Source organism: Cololabis saira, chromosome 4 (assembly GCF_033807715.1).
Source record: "Cololabis saira isolate AMF1-May2022 chromosome 4, fColSai1.1, whole genome shotgun sequence".
NCBI lineage: Eukaryota > Metazoa > Chordata > Actinopteri > Beloniformes > Belonidae > Cololabis > Cololabis saira.
In genome coordinates, this window is record NC_084590.1 from 13,127,113 (window position 1) to 13,148,277 (window position 21,165).

General features: G+C 38.3%; 1 protein-coding gene across 1 annotated transcript; it reads left to right on the top strand.

Annotated features, from left to right (window-relative positions):
* The first annotated feature begins 10,622 nt into the window (after window positions 1-10,622).
* dhx40 (DEAH (Asp-Glu-Ala-His) box polypeptide 40) lies at window positions 10,623-19,530 on the top strand. Its single transcript, XM_061718902.1, has 17 exons — window positions 10,623-10,961; window positions 12,264-12,409; window positions 14,131-14,250; window positions 14,384-14,620; window positions 14,744-14,810; window positions 14,896-15,027; window positions 15,112-15,211; window positions 16,129-16,215; window positions 16,331-16,513; window positions 16,594-16,674; window positions 16,761-16,918; window positions 17,572-17,686; window positions 17,771-17,879; window positions 18,012-18,106; window positions 18,218-18,287; window positions 18,393-18,621; window positions 19,332-19,530. Exons 1-17 carry the CDS (start codon window positions 10,793-10,795, stop codon window positions 19,451-19,453), a joined length of 2,220 nt encoding a protein of 739 aa, XP_061574886.1. The 5' UTR covers window positions 10,623-10,792; the 3' UTR covers window positions 19,454-19,530.
* The last annotated feature ends 1,635 nt before the right edge of the window (window positions 19,531-21,165 follow it).

Sequence of the window (21,165 nt, forward strand, 5' to 3'; positions counted from 1 at the left end):
CCTGTGCTAGAGACGTGCAGTCCCCGCCTTCTCGGGGTCACAAACCTCAAAGTCCAAAGGACAAGCGAGTGAGCTACTGTTTCCTGTAAAACACATCTTTGAACTAGCACAACTTATCTTGCAGGTGTACCAAGCGAAAACGTGTGGCTGCTCATTTACTCGTGTGCTGGCGTGGCTTTTCTCTTCCTGCTGTGTCTCGGCGGCTATTTCTGCAGGGGGAATTGCAGTGGTAAGTGCCTGCCCCTATCTGCCATTTTCAGTCTGTAAAGTTAACAAAAGTGGATTTCTTGATCCGGTGGATGAAATAATTATCCATTTGTTTGTCTTTTCAGGCATCTTTCACAAAGGAAATCAGCAGAATACAATTATCCCTATAAGTGCAGGTACTGAAAGTTGTCAACCGTGCCATGCTGATGCCAGCGGTTACTGTACACTGGTACCTGGTGTGCAGGTAGCCGTGGCAACAATATATATGTAGCTTAAAGAGTGAGTCGTGGTGTGAACTGTCACTTTGGATCGTCTTGGTCATTTATCATTAACTGCACACATCAGAAGATTCTGAAACCTGTAGTCTTTTTTCACAAAGAGCAAATATCCCTTTTCATTTTTTTCCTCCAATGCACACAAATTCACACAAATACACACTCATGCACACAAATGCATACACAAAAGTGAAAAAAAATAAACATTTTTGTCTTTGCAAGTGTGTCTACAATTCTTGTTAAACTAGGGCAAAATGACTTCACTTACTATTATTTTTTCAGTTAGTATTCTTATTGTATTTCAATAACTCATTAAAGCATCTATTTTACTGTCAGTCTAAGAATGTAAGCATGGCTTAATTAATTTTCTGTCCCAGTGTTATTAGGAAAGCCTGTTTGACATAATTTTACACGTCATGGTTGATTGTATATGAAACTTCGATCTACTGATACTGTACAGACAAAGATACAATACGATGAGTTGCTATGCTTGAACACAGACGTCCATGCAGCACTGAAAAGTTCTAGCATGTTGACATACACTCTTAGTTCCTCCCTCTCAAGTATTAATGGGGTTTCTTTCCACAACTCAACTGTGATCTAAAGTTGGTTTATGCTTCTGCCGCTATAAAGTTCTGCTATGTAGGTGAATAACTACTTTTCTGTATGTCGTTATACAACTCAAACCAAAGCTGCTTCTTATGCTTGTGCGATAAATTTGCAATGCTATTAACTAAATTACAACAGTCGGTCCGTTTTGAAAATGACAGCAAAAAAGTGGGAACCACAACTCTTTTCAAGTGAGAATGGAGCTCCTCTAAGTTTAAACTTTTATCCCATGGTTGATGATCTCTAGTCCAGATCATTAATAAAATAGTACACTTTTAAACTCATACCCCAGTTCTTACCTTCTTGCCTTTTATTATTATTATCTGTTAGTTGTGCTGTTTATGTTTTTGTTGGCTAATTTTGTTTCTTTTGGTGAAATCCCTTTAAATGTTCACACAATTCACACAAACTATCTCAGGGATCAGTCAACATTTTGCCTTTTTTTATGTCTTACACCTCTGTTCAGTGTGTACCAATGCAAAGTTTAAGTTGTCTAAGTAAAATTTAAGTAATTTATGTAATTTAGTTAATGAAAAAAGTAGGAGCATCTTTGGGTTACTGACATGGATGTGCCGTTAAAATACAATGTATCTAATTACCACATTTTGTTTTATTTTCTTAAATTTTAGCAAAATCTGCAATGTAACGTTAAGAATTATATTTAAATAAAAATTAGGCTTTCTACGGATCAGACTGTCTTAAACAGTCTAATAGGACCGATCAATATTGTTATCTGGCTCATGCCAACAATAAATTAATCTAATGTCCCTGTACCTCAGGGAACACGCAACCTGCAACTGATATGTAACCCAGCACACAAGTTATTACTATTATGTAAATTGTGTTATTTTTTTTATCAATTTATTAGTCCAATATCAGACAAACAGCTGTGTCCAATTTTTTCTTTTTCCCCCCCAGGTCCTGTAAATGACGACCTTGTTTACGGTGAGTCCACAAGCCTCCTTACTTTTCCTGTGATCTACTTTTACAATTCAAAGGAAAAAAGTGAACATCCAATGGCAGACATCAATTAATTAACATGTTTTGATGTTTTGATCGTCCACAATAGAGAATGATGACCAAGACCAAGCCAATGTTGCCCCCCCCAGAAACCCAGCTGGTGTGCCACAAGATGTGCAGCATTCAGGCTTTCCTCAGCCCAACCGAAGCGCCGGGAACCTTTATCCAAACCTGAGAGAGGTTCCCTTTGAGAGGGTGGTCAGCCAGAGGACAAGACAACGCTTCCACTTCGGTGCGCCACAATTATTTATATGTACCGCATTTTCTGCACTATAAGGCGCACCGCATTATAAGCCGTACCTTCAATCAATGACATATTTTAAAACTTTTTCCATATATAAGGCACACCGCATTCTAAGGCGCTACAGTAGAGGCTGGGGTTACGTTCTGCATCCATTTAGACCAAGGGTCTCAACCCACGGCTCCGGAGCTGCATGCGGCTCTTTCATCCTTATACTGCGGCTCAGAGTGGCTTGGGAAAATAAATTACAAAAAAAAAAAAACTAAGTATTTAATTGAAGTGTATTTTATTTGTGTTAGTTCTTTAATATTTTAGTTCACATTGGAAGATTATTGTGATCTTGACATATTAGAATAAATATTTTTTATTGTTTTCCGTCGCTCAAAATACGTATATATGTCTATGGTTGCGAGAGCTGTTGCTGCTCAATATTGATCCATATATAAGGCGCACCGGATTATAAGGCGCATGGTCAGCTTTTGAAAAAATTGAAGGCTTTTAGGTGCGCCTTATAGTGCGGAAAATACAGTAGTTTTTGTTCCAATTTATCTGGCTCTCGAGTTAACGTGGCTGTCATCTCACACTTTTCAGAAATCATCACCAGAATACGTCAAGCAAGCATTAATCGGCATTTTTATGGTAAGGACACGTCTTTGGTTGTATGGTGTTGTTTATTCCAGCGGTCGTGACGCTCATCTGTTTTATCTCGCAGTCAACCAGAGTGAGATCACAAAGCAGCAGGCCAGAGCTGCACAGCCAGGAAAGGAAAGAGGTACATGGATTTCACTGGATTATCTAATACATAAAATGATCAATCTTTGTAAAAAAAAAAATTAAAAGTAACACCAAAAAAATAGATAAAACTGTCTTGAGGTATTTACAAAAGTATTTTGTTTTGCAGCCGGCATTGGAAGGAAGAAACGCAAAGTCGGTGAGTGCTGACTTCACCTGTGGTGATGCTACTGATGAAATGACGGCACTCTGAAACACTTATCTCTGTTCCTATCTCAGATGCTGAATACCAAAACCCCATTTACAACCGGAGCACAGAGCAGGTCAACCAGATGTGGTCGACCGGCGACGGCATGTAAACATCATCTGACAAACAAGATTATTAGATTATTTTTTCCTCCCTCTCTCTCTCTCTCTCTCTTTGGAGTTTAATTCTATTCTGTTACATTACATGCCTCACATCTATTTTTAATCTTTAATAAAGCTCTTCAAACAAGCCAACAAACAAAGATGTCTTATTGCGTAAAATACTGACATAATTGAGGTGATTCGCAATCCAGAATGGCTGTTGTTTTGCTTTTTTTTTTGTTTTAATGTTATGTTGCCTGTGTGTGAAAGACTACCGGAGGAAATAAAGAACCAATTACAGACAATCTTGTCATCCTGTCGTTATAAATAAATGTTTTTACAAAATAATATGTAGCGAAACAGAACTAAAGAGGGAGCAAGCTGTCTTTTGATGCAGATATTTTTGACACATCCTGACAAAATGAATCAGGACAGAGCTGAAAGCTGCTCTCTCACCTCTGATGCAAGACAAGGCTACGATTGAGAAAACAATCTGACCTCGCAACTCAAAAACAGGAGCTGCGTGTGTTGTTTTCAATGAAACCAGGTTCTTTTGACAAAAAGCACAAGTGTTTAAGACAAAACAGTTGGTGTTCTCTCATTGCAGTGCGAGTGAAGCAAGCCTACTTCATTAAGCGGAAACCTAAAGCGTCCAGACACATCTCTGCAGAGATCGCTGACTCTCTCACACTGACGGGTGTTGGGAAACCACCTCCTCTGGTCTGCACTCCTGCCAATTAAAGACAACGAGAGGCAGCCGATGTATCTGTCGACACAGATTCTCAGCAACTGAAAATGAAAACCAAACGATCGAGCTTTGTTTTAGTGGCGTTGATGTCTCTATTCACGCCTTATCTACCATGCGAGGCCGGGGCCGCGCCGGGGGCCCGCGGGCCAACGGTTCACTCCACCGTCAACTCCAAAACACTCATCTGCCAGGACGACCTCATGTCTGTTTACATCTCAAAGCAGCATTTTTTGTTTCTTCCTTTCACCATTTATGTTCATGGTAAGTTACGTGCTGGGGGATAGATGGATCACCTACGCTTGAGTGTGAGACACGTGTGGTTGTGAAACTGTGGGTGTCCCTGCAGATGAGCACAGCGGATATTACCAGGTCCTCGCTGTAGCGAAGCGCTGCCACTACTTCCTCAAAGAGACAAGCGCCTTCATCATCCTCACTGTTTCTGCCCACAGTTGTTTCGTGAAAAGACAAGTGAGATAACTATCTTCACTCTGTGGGGGAGGTTTTTTTTTTTTTTTTCATTTCTATTTTTAAACTTTATTCTAAATGTTCATCCACTATGTGTGTCACAGAAACATGCAACAGGCCTCACTGTTGTCATCATGGCCCCTGCGGATGGGGGCGCACTCCAAGTGGCCCACTCAATGCATCTAACGTGTCAGAGGGAGATTAAAGGTAAACAGGCAAACTTGCTTTATTTTCGAGGATTTTGTTTAATTCCTCATGAATTATTGTGCTCTGTGTAGAACCAAGGAGATATAGCTTCTCAGAAGTATCAAGACCCTTGTTTTGCAACAAAAATGGGTTCAACATCACCATTCCCAGAAATGCTACGGTCCCACCTCTGAACTTGGATGCACTCTGGATCGCTTCAGCCCAAAACCATAGCTGCAAACCCCCCCAGAAATCCACTGACGCCGCCACTTTCATCTTTCCCTTCACTGACTGCGGGACTCAATCCATGGTAAATGAAACGACTCCCCCAGCAGGCTTCAGACGGGGTGGGTGGTGCATAGGGTTGCCACCCGTCCCATAAAATACGGAATTGTCCTTTTATTTGAGAAAAAAATGTTGCATCCCGTATTGAACTAATACGGGACGCGATTTGTACCGTATTTTCATTAACTTTTACACCATATTCTAGTTGAATTATTGAAATAAATGAACCTTTACACCATATTCTAGTTGAATTATTGAAATAAGTTAACTTTTACACCATATTCTAGTTGAATTATTGAAATAAATTAACTTTTACACCATATTCTAGTTGAATTATTGAAATAAATTTACTTTTACACCATATTCTAGTTGAATTATTGAAATAAATTTACTTTTACACCATATTTTAGTTGAATTATTGAAATAAATGAACTTTTACACCATATTCTAGTTGAATTATTGAAATAAATTAACTTTTACACCATATTCTAGTTGAATTATTGAAATAAATTTACTTTTACACCATATTTTAGTTGAATTATTGAAATAAATTAACTTTTACACCATATTCTAGTTGAATTATTGAAATAAATTAACTTTTACACCATTTTCTAGTTGAATTATTGAAATAAATTTACTTTTACACCATATTTTAGTTGAATTATTGAAATAAATTAACTTTTACACCATATTCTAGTTGAATTATTGAAATAAATTTACTTTTACACCATATTCTAGTTGAATTATTGAAATAAATTTACTTTTACACTATATTTTAGTTGAATTATTGAAATAAATTAACTTTTACACCATATTCTTCACCTGCATCTATATTATACATCTGGGCTGATGTGGACGTACACAGCATAGGAGGATATTTCAGCTGCTAGTATGGTTGTCTGTCTGTACAGTCATGCAAGTTCAATGCTATTAAAGCACTTTAAACTTTAAATCAAAACATTTAGTTTTTTCATATAAAATAAACACATTTTTATTCAGTTTAGAAGTTTTGGGGCTTTTTTTTTTGGCTCCTGCGCTGCTGAAATCAGGGCGTCCCTTATTTCTATTTCTGAAAGGTGGCAACCCTAGTGGTGCACCAGTGGTTACACTGAGAGGTTTTGGCTTGCAGATTGCAGATGGGAATATTACCTACTGGATCAACATTGAAGTGAGGCGACGTCCACACAAAGGAGTGATACTCCGTGATACTCCATTTCGGTAAGTATTAGAAAGTGATGCGTTGTAACTTTAGAACATATTTGACAGTGATTTTATGTTTCTTTCTTTTTTCTTTTCTTTTTCAGTCTAACTGTGCGGTGTAGCTTTGCGCTGAGTCAAAAGACTCAGCTGGGTATTGAGGTTCAACAACGTGAATCTGAGTACCCGTCAAAGCTGAAGAACAAGGGAACGCTTAGGACTGAGATGAGGTTTGCCAAAGGTTAAGAAAAGACTCCCATCATTTTCTCAGTCTACAGATTCAACAGAAGGCTTTACTTATTTTAATAATTTTAATATTACTGAAGATGAGTAACCTTACTTTGGAGTGTAAAACTTGGTTCAGAGTGGATTATTACCAGTACTCGAGATGAGGGGGGATGGCATCCCCCCTGAAATAAAAACGGTCCAAATCATCCCCCCTGTAAAACTGCCATCCCCCCTTTCCATCCCTTATGTCATTTCATCAATGAATGTGGTTTTACTGCTATTTCAATATTTAGAGTCATCACCAGAAAAATAACTTATTTGACAATTTTCAACTGTTTCAAGTAAATTTTCACTTGAAATAAGTAGGAAAATCTGCCGACTTTTCGACTTATTTCTAGTGAAAATCTACTTGAAACAGGTGAAATGTGTTGTTTTTCCAGTGATGAGTCTTGTTTTAAGTGTAATGAGATTTCTGTACTAAAATGATACATTTTAACTAGAAATAAGACAAATATTCTTGTTAATATTTTGAGTTTTTGCAGTGATCCATTTTACTTATCCTGTGAAAGACAGAGTTATATTGATAAGTTCAGAAAACTGTTTTTTATTGTTGTGTTTTGATGTATTTGATGTAAGCCCAGTGGATATTTAAAGCTTACAGAAGGCTGCATTTAACTGCTGCTATGTCATTCCTGCAGTATTTCTGCAGGTGTTTTGGTCAGTGCTATTATTTGTAATATATTATATTATTTGTAATCAGCACAAATTATCTGTCCCCATATGATAAAATCCAACATCCCCCCTGATTTATTTTTACAACTCGAGTACTGATTATTACTAACCACACATAATGTATTTATTTATTTATTTATTTATTTAATCCAGATTCCTCATACAGATCCTTTCATTCCTTCAGTGACCCTCCGACAGTAACTGCGCTTGGACAGCCTGTGTACGTGGAGGTGTTTGCTGTTAAAACTGAGGACAAGGACTTGGCGTTGCTGCTGGACGACTGCTGGGCGACACCAACTAATGACCCGCATGACCCACAAAGATGGGACCTACTTGTTAAAGGGTAAAAACACTAGCCTAACATTCACTGGGTGGTAAATAACTAAACTAGGAAAGAAAATCAACTTAGGTTCATCATTGCATCCAATCAAGGTGTCCCTCGGCCGATGACGGCCACAGGACGGTGGTGCTGCCGGTCGCCAGTAAGGAAGTGATTTATCCTCCCCTTCACAAATGGTTTGTTGTCAGGCTGTTCTCCTTTGTGAAACCTACAACATTTGAAACCTTGGTAGGTAAGATAAGTTTAGAATAAACCAACATTTATTTTATTTTTTCAATTAACTTGTTTTGTTTTCTTTCAGGTGTATTTCCATTGTAACATAGAGATCTGTAAAGGACAACGTTGCTCACAGTCCTGCACCACTGGTAAGTGGACCTTTTGGCCCCATTAAAATCTTTGAAATTGCTTTTCCCCTGATGAATGTACAGATTCGATGAAAGGACTAGATGGTACAATCCCCGGGACTATGCATGGCAGGGGAATCCTTTTCCCTGAGCCAAGCTTGCGTCTGACCGCATACCTGATACTGATACTACCCAATTTCTTCTTGAAGAAATCACTAGTCTAAGGATATGAGCAGCGGTGGAAAAAGTACTGAAAAATTGTAATTGAGTAAAAGTATCTTTACTTTGCTTAAATCCTACTCAAAGTAAAAGTACTCATCTAAAAATTTACTCGAGTAAAAGTACAAAAGTACTTAATTTAAAACGTAATTTGAGTAAAAGTTACTTTCAGTTATTTAATGCAAAAAAAGGATGAGTCACGAATCAAATCCAGCACAAGTTGTTTTAATTAACGTTGAGGCATATTAAAGTAACATCCACACTTGTAAAAGCTCAACTGAGCTCAGTAATATGATCCTTTTACTTCCCCAGAACAGGACAAAAAGGACACAACCTGTCCTGTAAAGTGCAAACTATTTTCAGTCATATTGTCCAACCGACAACACTAAAACCAGAATCAAAGTATTCAAACACAAAATAAAGTGCCCAATGCCCGAAAGATCCTGCTATTCACAATAAACCAAAATAAAATGCCAACAAGATTTTCACCATAAATTTTGTCAGTAACGTGAGGGGGTTCAAATGTAGCGAAGTAAAATACTTGGGTCAAAATGTACTCGAGTAAAAGTAAAAATTACATATTTCAAAAAATACTTAGAAAATTACAAATTACTCATAAAAAGTACTCAATTACAGTAACGTGAGTAAATGTAATTTGTTACTTTCCACCCCTGGATATGAGACACTATCATGTGCAAATGAACTGGGACATATTTAGTATATATTTTGGCATGTGAAGTGTATAACAAATCAAACGTGCTGATTACCGTAACTTTATTTAGGCTTTCCTAGGTTTCTGTATATGTCACCCTTGGGTTTTGCAGGACATCACAGACTGAGATAAAAACTGAATCATCTTCATCCTTATGTCCACCCTACTTGACAATGTACTGAATTTAGTTTATTTTGAAGGTGTAGAGGTTGCTATGTCTCCTTCAGACATAGTCAGTACGTACACATGCAGCGATTCAAGCTGGTTGCAGATCTGATCAGATAATGACATGCAGAAGATTTGATCAATTGTCTGAGTACACATGCTGTTCTGAGAACAGACTGAATCAGATTGAATAAGCCACTGTAACCAGAGCATGGCTGACTCCGTGACGCTAGGTGGCGCTGTACCCGAGGTAACCATGGTAACCATTTCAACAAAGAGCCACTTCCGGTTGACCTCTGCTTAACAACAACAAGTAGTCTCAAAGTTAATTTACTCTTCGTAGTTGACTTGTTTTCTTTTGTCTTTCAGGGAAGCGCAAACAAAGACGGATCTCACCAGGGACAGAGAAGACTTTTTCTAATGTAGTCTCAGGTGGCCCTCTTCTGTATCTGCTGTAAACCTTCAAAGAAAACTGCTTCAGTTCATATTTTGATAAATAAGTTTATATTAAGCAAAAACTGATTAATTTATGACATAAATAAAACTATACTTCACCAAATAAGACTATACCATGCTGTGTATGCAACATTTGTATTCTCCTACCCAATCCCCTCGTTAAATTTGAGTATTTGTTTAAAACTTGCTGACTTTAAGATGCAGTGGTTACCATTTTTAATTTTGTTATTATTATTATAGTTTTGCCTTAATTTGGATTGTTAATGTTTAGTTGTGTTGTAATTTCCAGAGGTGTCAAGTAACGGAGTACAAATACTTCGTTACCTTACGAAATTTTGGTTATCTATACTTCACTGGAGTAATTATTTTTCAGACGACTTTTTACTTTTACTCCTTACATTTTCACGCAATTATCTGTACTTTTTACTCTTTACATTTTAAAAACAGCCTTGTTACTCTATTTCATTTTGGCCTTTAAAAAAAAAAACTATCCAGTTAAATTGCTCCATCCGGATAGAGTGAATTTGGTTGTGGTTGTGGCACAGATGTTCTTGTCCAGTTTTGTTCTTACATCCGTTGCCCTCAGATTCCTGCAACTAAACGTGGATGTACATTCCAATAAACATTAGGATAAATGATAACATGCCTCTGAAGTTTGACTTTTTGCACCATTACAATACTTATAGGCAACTAATCATCATATCTTCTGCTCTCTGAAACGCATGTTAATGCTCAATAGTACACATATATGGTTCTTTAATATATTTGCATTATAAGATGCATTAATTTTCAATGGCTTTTGTCCTTAACGGCTTTTCCCCCCTTACATTACTTTTACTTTTATACTTTAAGTAGTTTTGAAACCATTACTTTTATACTTTTACTTAAAAAAACTTGAGTTGATACTTCTACAGGAGTATTTTTAAACTCTAGTATCTATACTTCTACCTGAGTAATGAATGTGAATACTTTTAACACCTCTGGTAATTTCTATACAGTAAATTAAAAAAAAAAGATGAAAATTGACCATACTTTTATTGTGAAGGCGCCACACATGTCACGTGAGCAGCTGTGGACCAATAGCATTAGAGCATGCGTCGGTTTGCGGAAGAACCCAGGCCAGTCGTGTTTTTAAACGCAAATATTTTTTTTCTTCTTCTTTTAAAGCTTTTTGTGTAAAGTTATATATTCTTTTTTTTACCAGTTGAACTGTATTGAGCGTAGATTATATCTATAATCCTCTCATCCGTCCACTGTGGTGTGTCTTGGTGAAGTTGTCAGTAATGTCCAAACAAACAAAAGGACATCCTAAAGACGAGAGTGCTCGTCTCCCCATCCACCGACACCAGCAGCAGCTGGTCCGGGCGGTCAGGGACAGCACCTTCCTGCTGGTCAGCGGGGAGACGGGCAGCGGGAAGACCACGCAGCTGCCGCAGTACCTGCACCACGCAGGTAGTGTAACGATGATCCCCCACCTGACCGCGGTTTGATTGGTTTGATACTGGATATTGGATATTATGAATTCAATCAACACCCATAAAACTTGTGATACATACCACTGATTTTGGTCATATTGCTTGTGATGTGTTCATGGTCATCTACTATATATCACAAGAGAGTAATTATTATAAAATCATATTATGGGCTGATTTAATGAGGTTTAATGAATTCAACACCCATAAAACTTGATACATAACACTAGGGATGGGCGGTATGGACTAAAAAATGTATCACGATAATTTCTGGCATTTATCCCGATAATGATAAAAATGACGATTAAAAAAAATACCAATTCAACTCCATCTTTATAACTATAAATCTATCACCACATTCAGTCTTTGGAGCCCCCAAAACACTGCTTTAAAATAATACTAAATGCTACTAAACTACACCAATTAAATTGAATTAATAAAAACCAATTAAATTAGTACACCTGTACTGCAAAACTGGAATGACTCAAATGAAACAAGTTTGAAATGTAAGAACAGATTCAACAATTTATTCTAACTGTATGGCTTAAACAGTGGGATAACAGTCCAAACAGCAAAAGTACCATTGTCCTTCAAGTTTTCCTAGCTTATAAAATCACAAAGTAGAAAAAAATACAACCTGATAAATAAAGAAACAGGACAAATAAATAAAAGTTCACTGAAAATAAAATCCAATCAGTGATGACCTCTTCTAATATAAATAATGTTTGTTACATAAAAAAGTCATCAACGGGAATTTATCATTTTTACCGTCAGATGACAAATTTTTACCGTGGGGAATTTTTTTGACGGTATATCGTGAACGGTAAAATATCGCCCATTCCTACATAATACCGATTGTTTTCATTAAACCTCATTAAATCAGCCCATAATATGATTTTATAATAATTACTCTCTTGTGATATATAGTCTAGATGACCATGAACACATCACAAGCAATATGACCAAAATCAGTGGTATGTATCACATGTTTTATGGGTGTTGAATTCATTAAACCACATTAAATCAGCCCATATATATGATTTTTAAATCAGCCCATATATATGCCCATATATATGATTTTTTTTTAATAATTACTGTTTTGTGATATATAGTCTAGATGAGCATGAACACATCACAAGTGGTTTGACCAAAATCAGTGGTATGTATCACAAGTTTTATGGGTGTTGAATTCATAATATCCAATATCAAACCAATTCAACCGCGGTCACAGCCTGAGGGATGTGACAGCATGTCTTTAACTAATGTTTGTGGTTGTGTGTAGGTTTCTCTAAGGATGGCAGGATCGGGGTGACCCAGCCTCGCCGGGTGGCCGCCATCACCGTGGCCCAGAGGGTGGCGGGGGAGCTGGGCTGCTCCCTGGGCAGGGAGGTGGGGTACCAGGTGCGCTTCGACGACTGCACCTCACAGGTGAGACCAGAGCCGGAATTATGGCTCTGCGTTAAATCCACGCAGAGCCATACATTTTATTTATATAGCACCTTTCATCCAGGTACATGAAATACAAAGTGCTTTGACATTTTGACTGAAAAATAAGCGTAAGAAACAAAAAATAAAAACTGGGAGACCAATGCACACTGACATAAAATATAGTTAATTAACATGAAAAAAATATAAAAGTTCAAGGATTAAGGCTAAAAAATAATCAGTCCACAACCATAAAATATAATAATAAAAACATTACAAGAAATAGATAAATAAATAAAACAAATACCTTTAAAAAAAATGTTAAACAGAATAAAACTATAAAATTGTATGCTACATAAAAGCCGGACCAAAGAGATGACATTTTAGTCTACGTTTAAAAATGTCCACATTTCCAGCTCCTCTCAGATCCTCCGGCAGGCTGTTCCACAGTTTTGGAGCATCGTGGCTAAAAGCAGCATCACCAAATGTTTTAGTTCTACTCTGTGGAACAGCTAAAAAGGAAGAGCCAGGGGATCTGAGGGACCTTCCTGGTTCATAGAATAAAAACATCTCAGAAATATACTCTGGTGCAAGCCCATGTAGCGCTTTATAAACTAATAAAAGAACTTTAAAATCAACACGAAAACTAACAGGTAGCCAGTGTAAGGATTTTAAAATGGGCCTAATGTGTGCTCTCCTTCTGGTCTGAGTCAGAACTCGCGCTGCAGCGTTTTGAACCAGTTGCAGCTGATTAAGGTATTCTTGGGTAGACTAGTAAGAAGAGCATTACAGTAGTCTATCCTGCTAGTTATGGAGGCGTGCATTAGTCTCTCCGTGTTGCTCAGAGAGAGAAACGGCCTCAAGACCAAGACTAGTTCAGCTCAAAAAAAAAAAAAAACCTAGTTATTCTGTGATCTTGAGTTGTAGAACATCAGCACCGTCCTGGCTCAGCTGCTTAGTTTACATATGAGGTTGTTTTCAACTGCAGCACAATAACACAGAGAAGTGGATGTCTTATGTGTGAACTCACTATAAATGTTTTCATCAATTAGCTGAGATCAAAGACTGCACTACTGCTATTTCTAACCTATTGGAGGATTGACTCGAGTGCTTTTAAGGATTGACACGACTATTAACTAGTCCCAAAGTCATGTAACCAAATAACCAGCCTCCACCTCAGAAAAGTCTAATAAATGGTAAATGTTACTGATTTAAATTGGACTTAATTTGTAGATGAAACCTGAATTTTAAATATTAAAGATACACACAATTATCGACTTGAAATTGCATTATTTATCATTATAGTAGCCAGAATACACTGTATATCAGCATCACTGAAATGGCATAAACCTAATGCTTAATCAATCACAACGATATGCAAATATTATTCAATATATTTATTCAAACAAGGCAGTTATAAACACAATTCTGTAATTAAATACAGACACATGCAGATGCACCAAAACATTAAATCAAATGCAAAATACAAATAGTTTACAAAACTGTACATTAACAAGAGGAAGAACTGGTGATCACAACTTGGTGTTTGCAATGGCATCTCAGTTATCAGAGAGACCCAAGACAAGATCAAGAGTGTAGACTGTTGAGGCAGAGACAAGACCAAAACCACAAAAAAATGGTCTTGAGACCGGTCTTGTCTCGAGAACTACTAGTCTAATATTTAATGTACACTCGAGCTAACATGGAAACTGTGTCTGGCCCAGGATACGGTGGTGAAGTACATGACGGACGGCTGTTTGCTGCGAGAGATCCTGACAGACCCCTCACTTTCGAAGTACAGCGTCATTATATTGGATGAAGTGCATGAACGCAGCCTCAACACTGTAAGTCAGTTTCTTCAGTCATGATTTATACAGAGTTTGATATCGAAAGCTCATCAGCACGCTAAAGCAAAAACTGTTCCTTCTTCTTCCCCAACCTTTAATTCTCACTCTTTCCTGTTTCACTCTTTTACAGGACATCCTCCTGGGTTTGTTGAAGAATAACTTCTCCCATCCTTCAAAGGCCAGTGAGGGACGCTCTTTCCCTCTCAAGGTCGTGGTTATGTCTGCCACGTTGGAGAGTGAGAAACTTTCAGCTTTTCTCAGCGACTGTCCCGTCTTTGCTATTCCTGGGAGGGTGTTCCCTGTAACCTGCACGTTTGGCAGGGCCATTGGACCGAAAAATGTAGAAAGCACTGCTTATATGAAAGAGGTACTGTGTTTCAAATGAGAGTGGTTTCTTTATATTTCTGTGTTTGGATTCTGACAGTTGATCAAATCAGTTTTCAATCAATATTTAGTTATTTGTGGAAGTTTAACACTTTTTGTTCCACAGGTGGTGAAAGTTGCCTTGGACGTGCATACCAGTGAGATGGCTGGGGATATTTTGGTGTTTCTGACAGGCAAGTGACAATTATTGCAGTCACTGGTTATCGAGGAAAACAGCATGTACTAAGATCATAACTCAAACCCCCTTTTGTCTGCTAGGCCAGTCAGAGATTGAGCATGCCTGCGACTTGTTGTTTGAAAAAGCGGAGTATATAGACTATCGATACGATGTGGAGGACCCGACTGTGGAAGGTCTTCTCATTTTGCCCCTGTATGGATCCATGCCCACTGGTAAACTTTTATAACTCCCCTCAACACAGTATCAACTTTGTTTGAGACCCTGTGATGATTTTGTCCTTTTTGGTCTGGTTTCAGAGCAGCAGAAGCAGATCTTTCAACCACCACCTCCAGGAATCAGGAAATGTGTTGTAGCCACCAATATTGCAGCAACATCTCTCACAATTAATGGCATAAAGTGAGTGGGGTCTGCTTTAACATGTGGGACCTTATGAGTAGGGATGGGCGGTATGGACTAAAAAATGTATCACGATAATTTCCGGCATTTATCCCGATAACGATTAAAAAAAATACCAATTCAACTCCACATTTTTAACTATAAATCTATCTCGCTCTCAGATCCGCCATGTTTGTTACACAAATCGTCATCAACGGGAATTTATCCTTTTTTTCTTTCTTTCTTTCTTTCTTTCTTTCTTTCTTTCTTTCTTTCTGGCTCATTTCCTTCCTTCCTTCCTACATTCTTTCCTCCTGCTCTCTCCTTCCCTTCCTCTTTTCTCCCTTCCTTCCTCCTTGCCTTGTTTTCTCCCTTCCTTCCTTCCTTCCTTCCTTCCTTCCTTCCTTCCTTCCTTCCTTCCTTCCTTCCTTCCTTCCTTCCTTCCTTCCTTCCTTCCTTCCTTCCTTCCTTATTTTTTCCCTTCCTTCCTTCTTTCCTCCTGCTCTCCTTCCTTCTTTTCTTCCTTCCTTCCTTCCGTCCTTCCTTCCTTCCTCCTGCTCTCTCCTTCCTTCTTTTCTTCCTCCTTCCTTCCTTCCTTCCTTCCTTCCTTCCTTCCTTCCTTCCTTCCTTCCTTCCTTCCTTCCTTCCTTCCTTCCTTCCTTCCTTCCTTCCTTCCTTCCTTCCTTCCTTCCTTCCTTCCTTCCTTCCTTCCTTCCTTCCTTCCCGTACGTTGTGGATTTAACGCAGAACCATAAATCATTTTTACACAAAAACTTTATCAAAGGGAATTTATCGTTTTTACCGCGAGATGACAAATTCTTATCGTGAGGAATTTTTTGGACGGTATATTGTGAACGGTAAAATATCGCCCATTCCTACTTATGAGTCGTAATTTCTTCTGCCAAAACATATCACTGCTCTGCTCTTTTCCAAAAAAGGTACATCGTTGACAGTGGTTTTGTGAAGCAGCTCAACCACAACTCAAGGGTTGGGATGGATGTGCTGGAGGTCGTACCGATTTCAAAGTGAGTCCTGGAAACAATTGAACATGCCAATAGTTTGGAACTGTCTCAATGGCACATATCGCATTAGAAAAGCTTACTGATGAAGGTGGAAACTGGATTTTGTGGGATTTTCTAGGAGCGAATCCCAACAGAGAGCCGGCCGAGCTGGACGAACGTCTGCAGGGAAATGCTTCAGAATCTATACTGAGGAATTCTGGGAGAAGTGCATGCCGGAGTATACAGTTCCCGAGATTCAGAGGACGAGCCTGACTGCAGTGATACTCACGCTCAAGTGCCTCGGCATTCATGATGTTATTAGGTATCGCCGTATTCCACTTTTACTTGTCCTTCCACTACAATGTATAAATGCTTCATTTTGAATAGTTGATGTCTTTTAAGGTTTCCTTATCTGGACTGTCCTGAGGAGAGGTTTATCCTGGAAGCACTAAAACAGCTCTACCAGTTTGATGCCATTGACAGGTCAGTACTGGTCTGCATCCAGCAAGAAAGCAGCAGATTCAGCATGTCTTGTGGAAATGTAATGAGCTCTTATCTGCCCCGTGTAGGAGAGGTATGGTGACTAAGCTAGGGGAGTTGATGGTGGAGTTCCCCCTGCACCCGGGCCTCACCAGAGCTTTGTTGAAAGCTGCCTCACTCGGCTGCCAGGACCTGCTGCTCCCTGTGGCCGCCATGCTGTCTGTGGAGAACATCTTCATCAGGCCAGGTCAGCAGAGGAGCCAGGAATAAATCCTTCCTGGGAGGAAAAGTTAACGTATTTCATCTAACACATTTAAAAATTAGAGACAGTGTGCTCATCATGGGCACATAGTTTTTTGGGTTTTTTTATTGATTGATTGAATTGTTTATTTCGAACACATAAGGAAAAAAATATAACATTTTAAAACAAATTCAGAACATACAGAAAAAAAGCAACAACAAAAACATTTTAATACAAACAGGGAAAAAAAACTGTGTCCGAAAAGGAGCAGGTAGAAGTAAAACTTATTTAGCCCTGCCCCTTTGTCTATTATAAATTAAACATAAATATTAATAATAAATAAATAAATAGCTGCTAATTTACCTACCTTTACTTAGGCTACAGATTTTCCCATTGGTTAAGCCTTTGCACCTAACCAGCTAACAAACACAATCTTTCCTTAACATAACCTCCTCAATCAAATAACTTCCCAGAACTTCCTTTTTGTATCGTTTTTTAAATTGATTTATATTTGTATAGTTGAAAAGATACTTTTTTTTTTTTTTAAATTCATCTGTTTATTCCATGCTCTAAGAAGTGGTGTTTGCAGAAGAATAGGAAGTGTGCAGAATAAAAACTGTTGGGATGTAGAGATTAGTCTGATCTGTTACTCCCTGCAGGTCAACCTGAGAAGCAGAAAGAGGCAGATGAGAAGCACAGAGCCCTGGCCGCAAAGACGGGTGGCACGAATGACTTTACCACCCTTCTCGGTGTGTTTCAGTCATGTAAATGCAGGTAAGGAAATCAAGTATCTCACTACTATGTGTCCGTATCGGCCCGTGACTTAATAAATGTAAACCCTTCTCTTCCACTCCTCAGCGACAGACCGTCGGCATGGTGTAAAGAGAACTGGATCCACTGGAGGGCGCTGAAGTCGGCCTTTAATGTAGAGACTCAGCTGCGAGAGATTCTCATCCGCCTCCAGCAGGTACATGTTGTATATTACTCACTGGAGTGTATTATTTATTGATTTGTATCGCATTGCTGTAAACAATGTAATATACAGTTAATTTCAAGTGTACCTCTTTAATATTTGTGGGCCTGTGTACTTGCCTTTCAGAGGAAAGATTTCCCCGTAGAGACATTTGATGGCAGTAAAAGTGAGCTCTTCAGACGATGTCTGTGCGTGGGATATTTCACCAATGTTGCGAGAAGGTATCACCATTATTACGGTCTCCTTTTTTAAAATTCTTAAAATATTAACATGTTAAGCATATTTGTAATTAGTTACGTGTTTAATTTATTTTTTTAAACCCCCTGACACAGGTCTGTTGGAAAAGTGTTTTGCACAATGGACGGGCATGGATCTATGGTTCACATTCATCCATCATCGTCGGTAAACTGATTTATTTATGTTTGGAATATCTTAAATTTCAGAATTTAAATCAAAAAGCATTTTCTCTGATCAATCTCCTTGACCTCATTTTGTTGGGACTCTAAGCTGTTTGACCAGGAGGGAGAGCTCAACTGGATCATCTTTCACGATGTGCTGGTGACTTCACGAGTGTACATCAGAACGGTGTGTCCGGTCCGGTACGAGTGGGTGAAGGACTTGTTACCTAAACTCCATGAGGTGGACGTCTATGAGCTTAGCAGCGTTGCAAGGGAAGAAGTTACCGATGAGGAGATGGTGAAATGGGAGACCAGGGAGGCAGTCAAAAGACAACAAGGTGATCAGAAAAAAATTCAGATGTTATTTGCAGTGTATATTTCTTTTTTTTTTATATATATATCTGTATAAAATGATCAAAAATAATATTTTACTGAATATTCCCTGTTTGACAGAGCTTATAAAGATAAAACAATGTTAAGCTGCATTATTCTTCATGAGAAGATCATAGTGTTGAGGCAGATTACCTTGAAATGTGGTCAGGTTCTCAATCCAAATTATATATCAAGTGTTTTCATTTTCTGAATGCTAAATCTAAACTAAATCTTAAAAATATATTTTATATTTAAGCATCTAGCAAATTTTACAAAAGGGATAGTAGCGCTACAGTATCCATTACTCAAAATCTTAATTTTCATTTTTGATGTAAATCTAAAGAAATGCAATACTCAATTTTTTTAAACTGTTAAGTCACTGTCAGCAATTCTGGTTACATTACAAAAAATACTTGCTTTTTATATAGTTTAAAATTTACTGTTGGTCAGAACAAATTGACAAAACAGCTTGCTGACAAAAGCACTGTACGGCTTTTAAACATTTCTTTGCATAGGGCCAAAATATAATCACTTTTTTTTTTTCCCACGTGTGAAACATCTTTACATCATCTGATTAGTCATTTTTCAAGAGTAGGATGATGTAAATCTGACTGCTTGCAGTTTTTCACTGCCTTGTTCTGATCCTAATCAGTTGCTTTGTTCTTGTTTGTCTCAGAGGTTTCAACTGAAGACGTCATGAAGAAGCTGGAGAAGCGAAACGACGAAACCACAGTCAGCGATGCCCGTGCTCGCTACCTGCAGCGAAAGAAAGAGAGACAACAAAGTAAAGCGCTTTGACGGAAACAACTCAGCTGTTGAAGATAATTTTTTTTTTACAGTTGTTTTTACAGTTTTAAAAATGGCATTTGAATAATAAAAAAACAAGTATTACTTTGCTTATGTCGTTTATTCCGCCTCAGACATCATGATGCCAATTCTTTTGGTTCTGTGGGTTGATTGACTGGAAGAGAGGCAAGGCAAGTTTATTTGTGTAGCACAATTCAACACAAGGTAATTCAAATTGTTTTACATCAACATTATAAGCGGTAAGACACAATTAAACAGTAAATAACATATACAATGTTAAGAAAAGAGGTAAAATAATAAAAAGCACAAATTGTTAAGAAATAAGGGCAGTAGAGTACAGCAGGTACCGGTAAGTATTTAATTTAGGAGTACGCTTCAGTAAACAGTAATGTTTTTAGGCCTGATTTAAAGGATCTACAGTTGGAGCAGACCTCAGGTCTACAGGAAGTTTGTTCCACCGGTGAGGAGCAGAATAACTGAACGCTGCCTCACCTTGCTTGGTTCTGGTTCTTGGGAACCACAACAAACCAGATCCAGATGAACCTCAGGGGTCTGGGAGCTTCATAGGAACTAACAGATCAAACATGTGTTTTGGTCCAAGACCATTCAGTGCTTTGTAGACTGATTTTAAACTCTATCCTTGGACTCACTGGAAGCCAGTGTTTCCTGACCGAGCAACTTGGTGCTCAAGATAATGTCGTTTTACACTTTACGCCTTCATAACTAGCAGGATAGACTACTGTAATGCTCTCCTTACTGGTCTACCCAAAAATACCATTAATCAGCTGCAACTGGTTCAAAACGCTGCAGCGCGAGTTCTGACTCAGACCAGAAGGAGAGCACACGTTAGGCCCATTTTAAAAGTTCTTTTATTAGTTTATAAAGCGCTACATGGGCTTGCACCAGAGTATTTTTCTGAGATGTTTTTATTCTATGAACCAGGAAGTCCCCTCAGATCCTCTGGCTCTTCCTTTTTAGCTGTTCCACAGAGTAGAACTAAAAGATTTGGTGATGCTGCTTTTTGCCACGATGCTCCAAAACTGTGGAACAGCCTGCCGGAGGATCTGAGAGGAGCTGGAAATGTGGACATTTTTAAACGTGACTAAAAACTCATCTCTTTGGTCTGGCTTTTATGTAGCATACAATTTTATAGTTTTATTCTGTTTAACATTTTTTAAAGGTATTTGTTTTATTTATTTATCTATTTCTTGTAATGTTTTTATTATTATATTTTATTGTTGTGGACTGATTATTTTTTAGCCTTGAACTTTTATAATTTTTTCATTTTAATTAACTATATTGTATGTCAGTGTGCATTGGTCTCCCAGTTTTTATTTTTTTGTTTATTACGTTCATTTTTCAGTCAAAATGTCAAAGCACTTTGTATTTCATGTACCTGGATGAAAGGTGCGATATAAATAAAATTTGATTGATTGATTGATTGATACTCTCTGGTCTTGGTAGTGTCTTGGTCTCGGTTTAGGCGGTCTGGACTCCAGGTCTATTAAACACATATTTTCTGCAGGAAAGCAGGGCTCTTGTGAAGGCTGATTTATGGTTCTGCGTCGATTTAACGCAGAGCCATAATTGAGCTCTGGTCTCACCTGTGAGGTGCAGTCGTCGAAGCGCACCTGGTACCCCACCTCCCTGCCCAGGGAGCAGCCCAGCTCCCCCGCCACCCTCTGGGCCACGGTGATGGCGGC

What these genes read in the sequence shown, in the direction of transcription:
- dhx40 (XM_061718902.1), top strand. Translation starts at nt 10,793, where the DNA reads ATGTCCAAACAAACAAAAGGACATCCTAAAGACGAGAGTGCTCGTCTC. An exon ending in TCGACGACTGCACCTCACAG is followed by an intron (nt 12,410 to 14,130) that starts GTGAGACCAGAG and finishes TGTCTGGCCCAG; the next exon opens with GATACGGTGGTGAAGTACAT. An exon ending in GCACTGCTTATATGAAAGAG is followed by an intron (nt 14,621 to 14,743) that starts GTACTGTGTTTC and finishes TTTGTTCCACAG; the next exon opens with GTGGTGAAAGTTGCCTTGGA.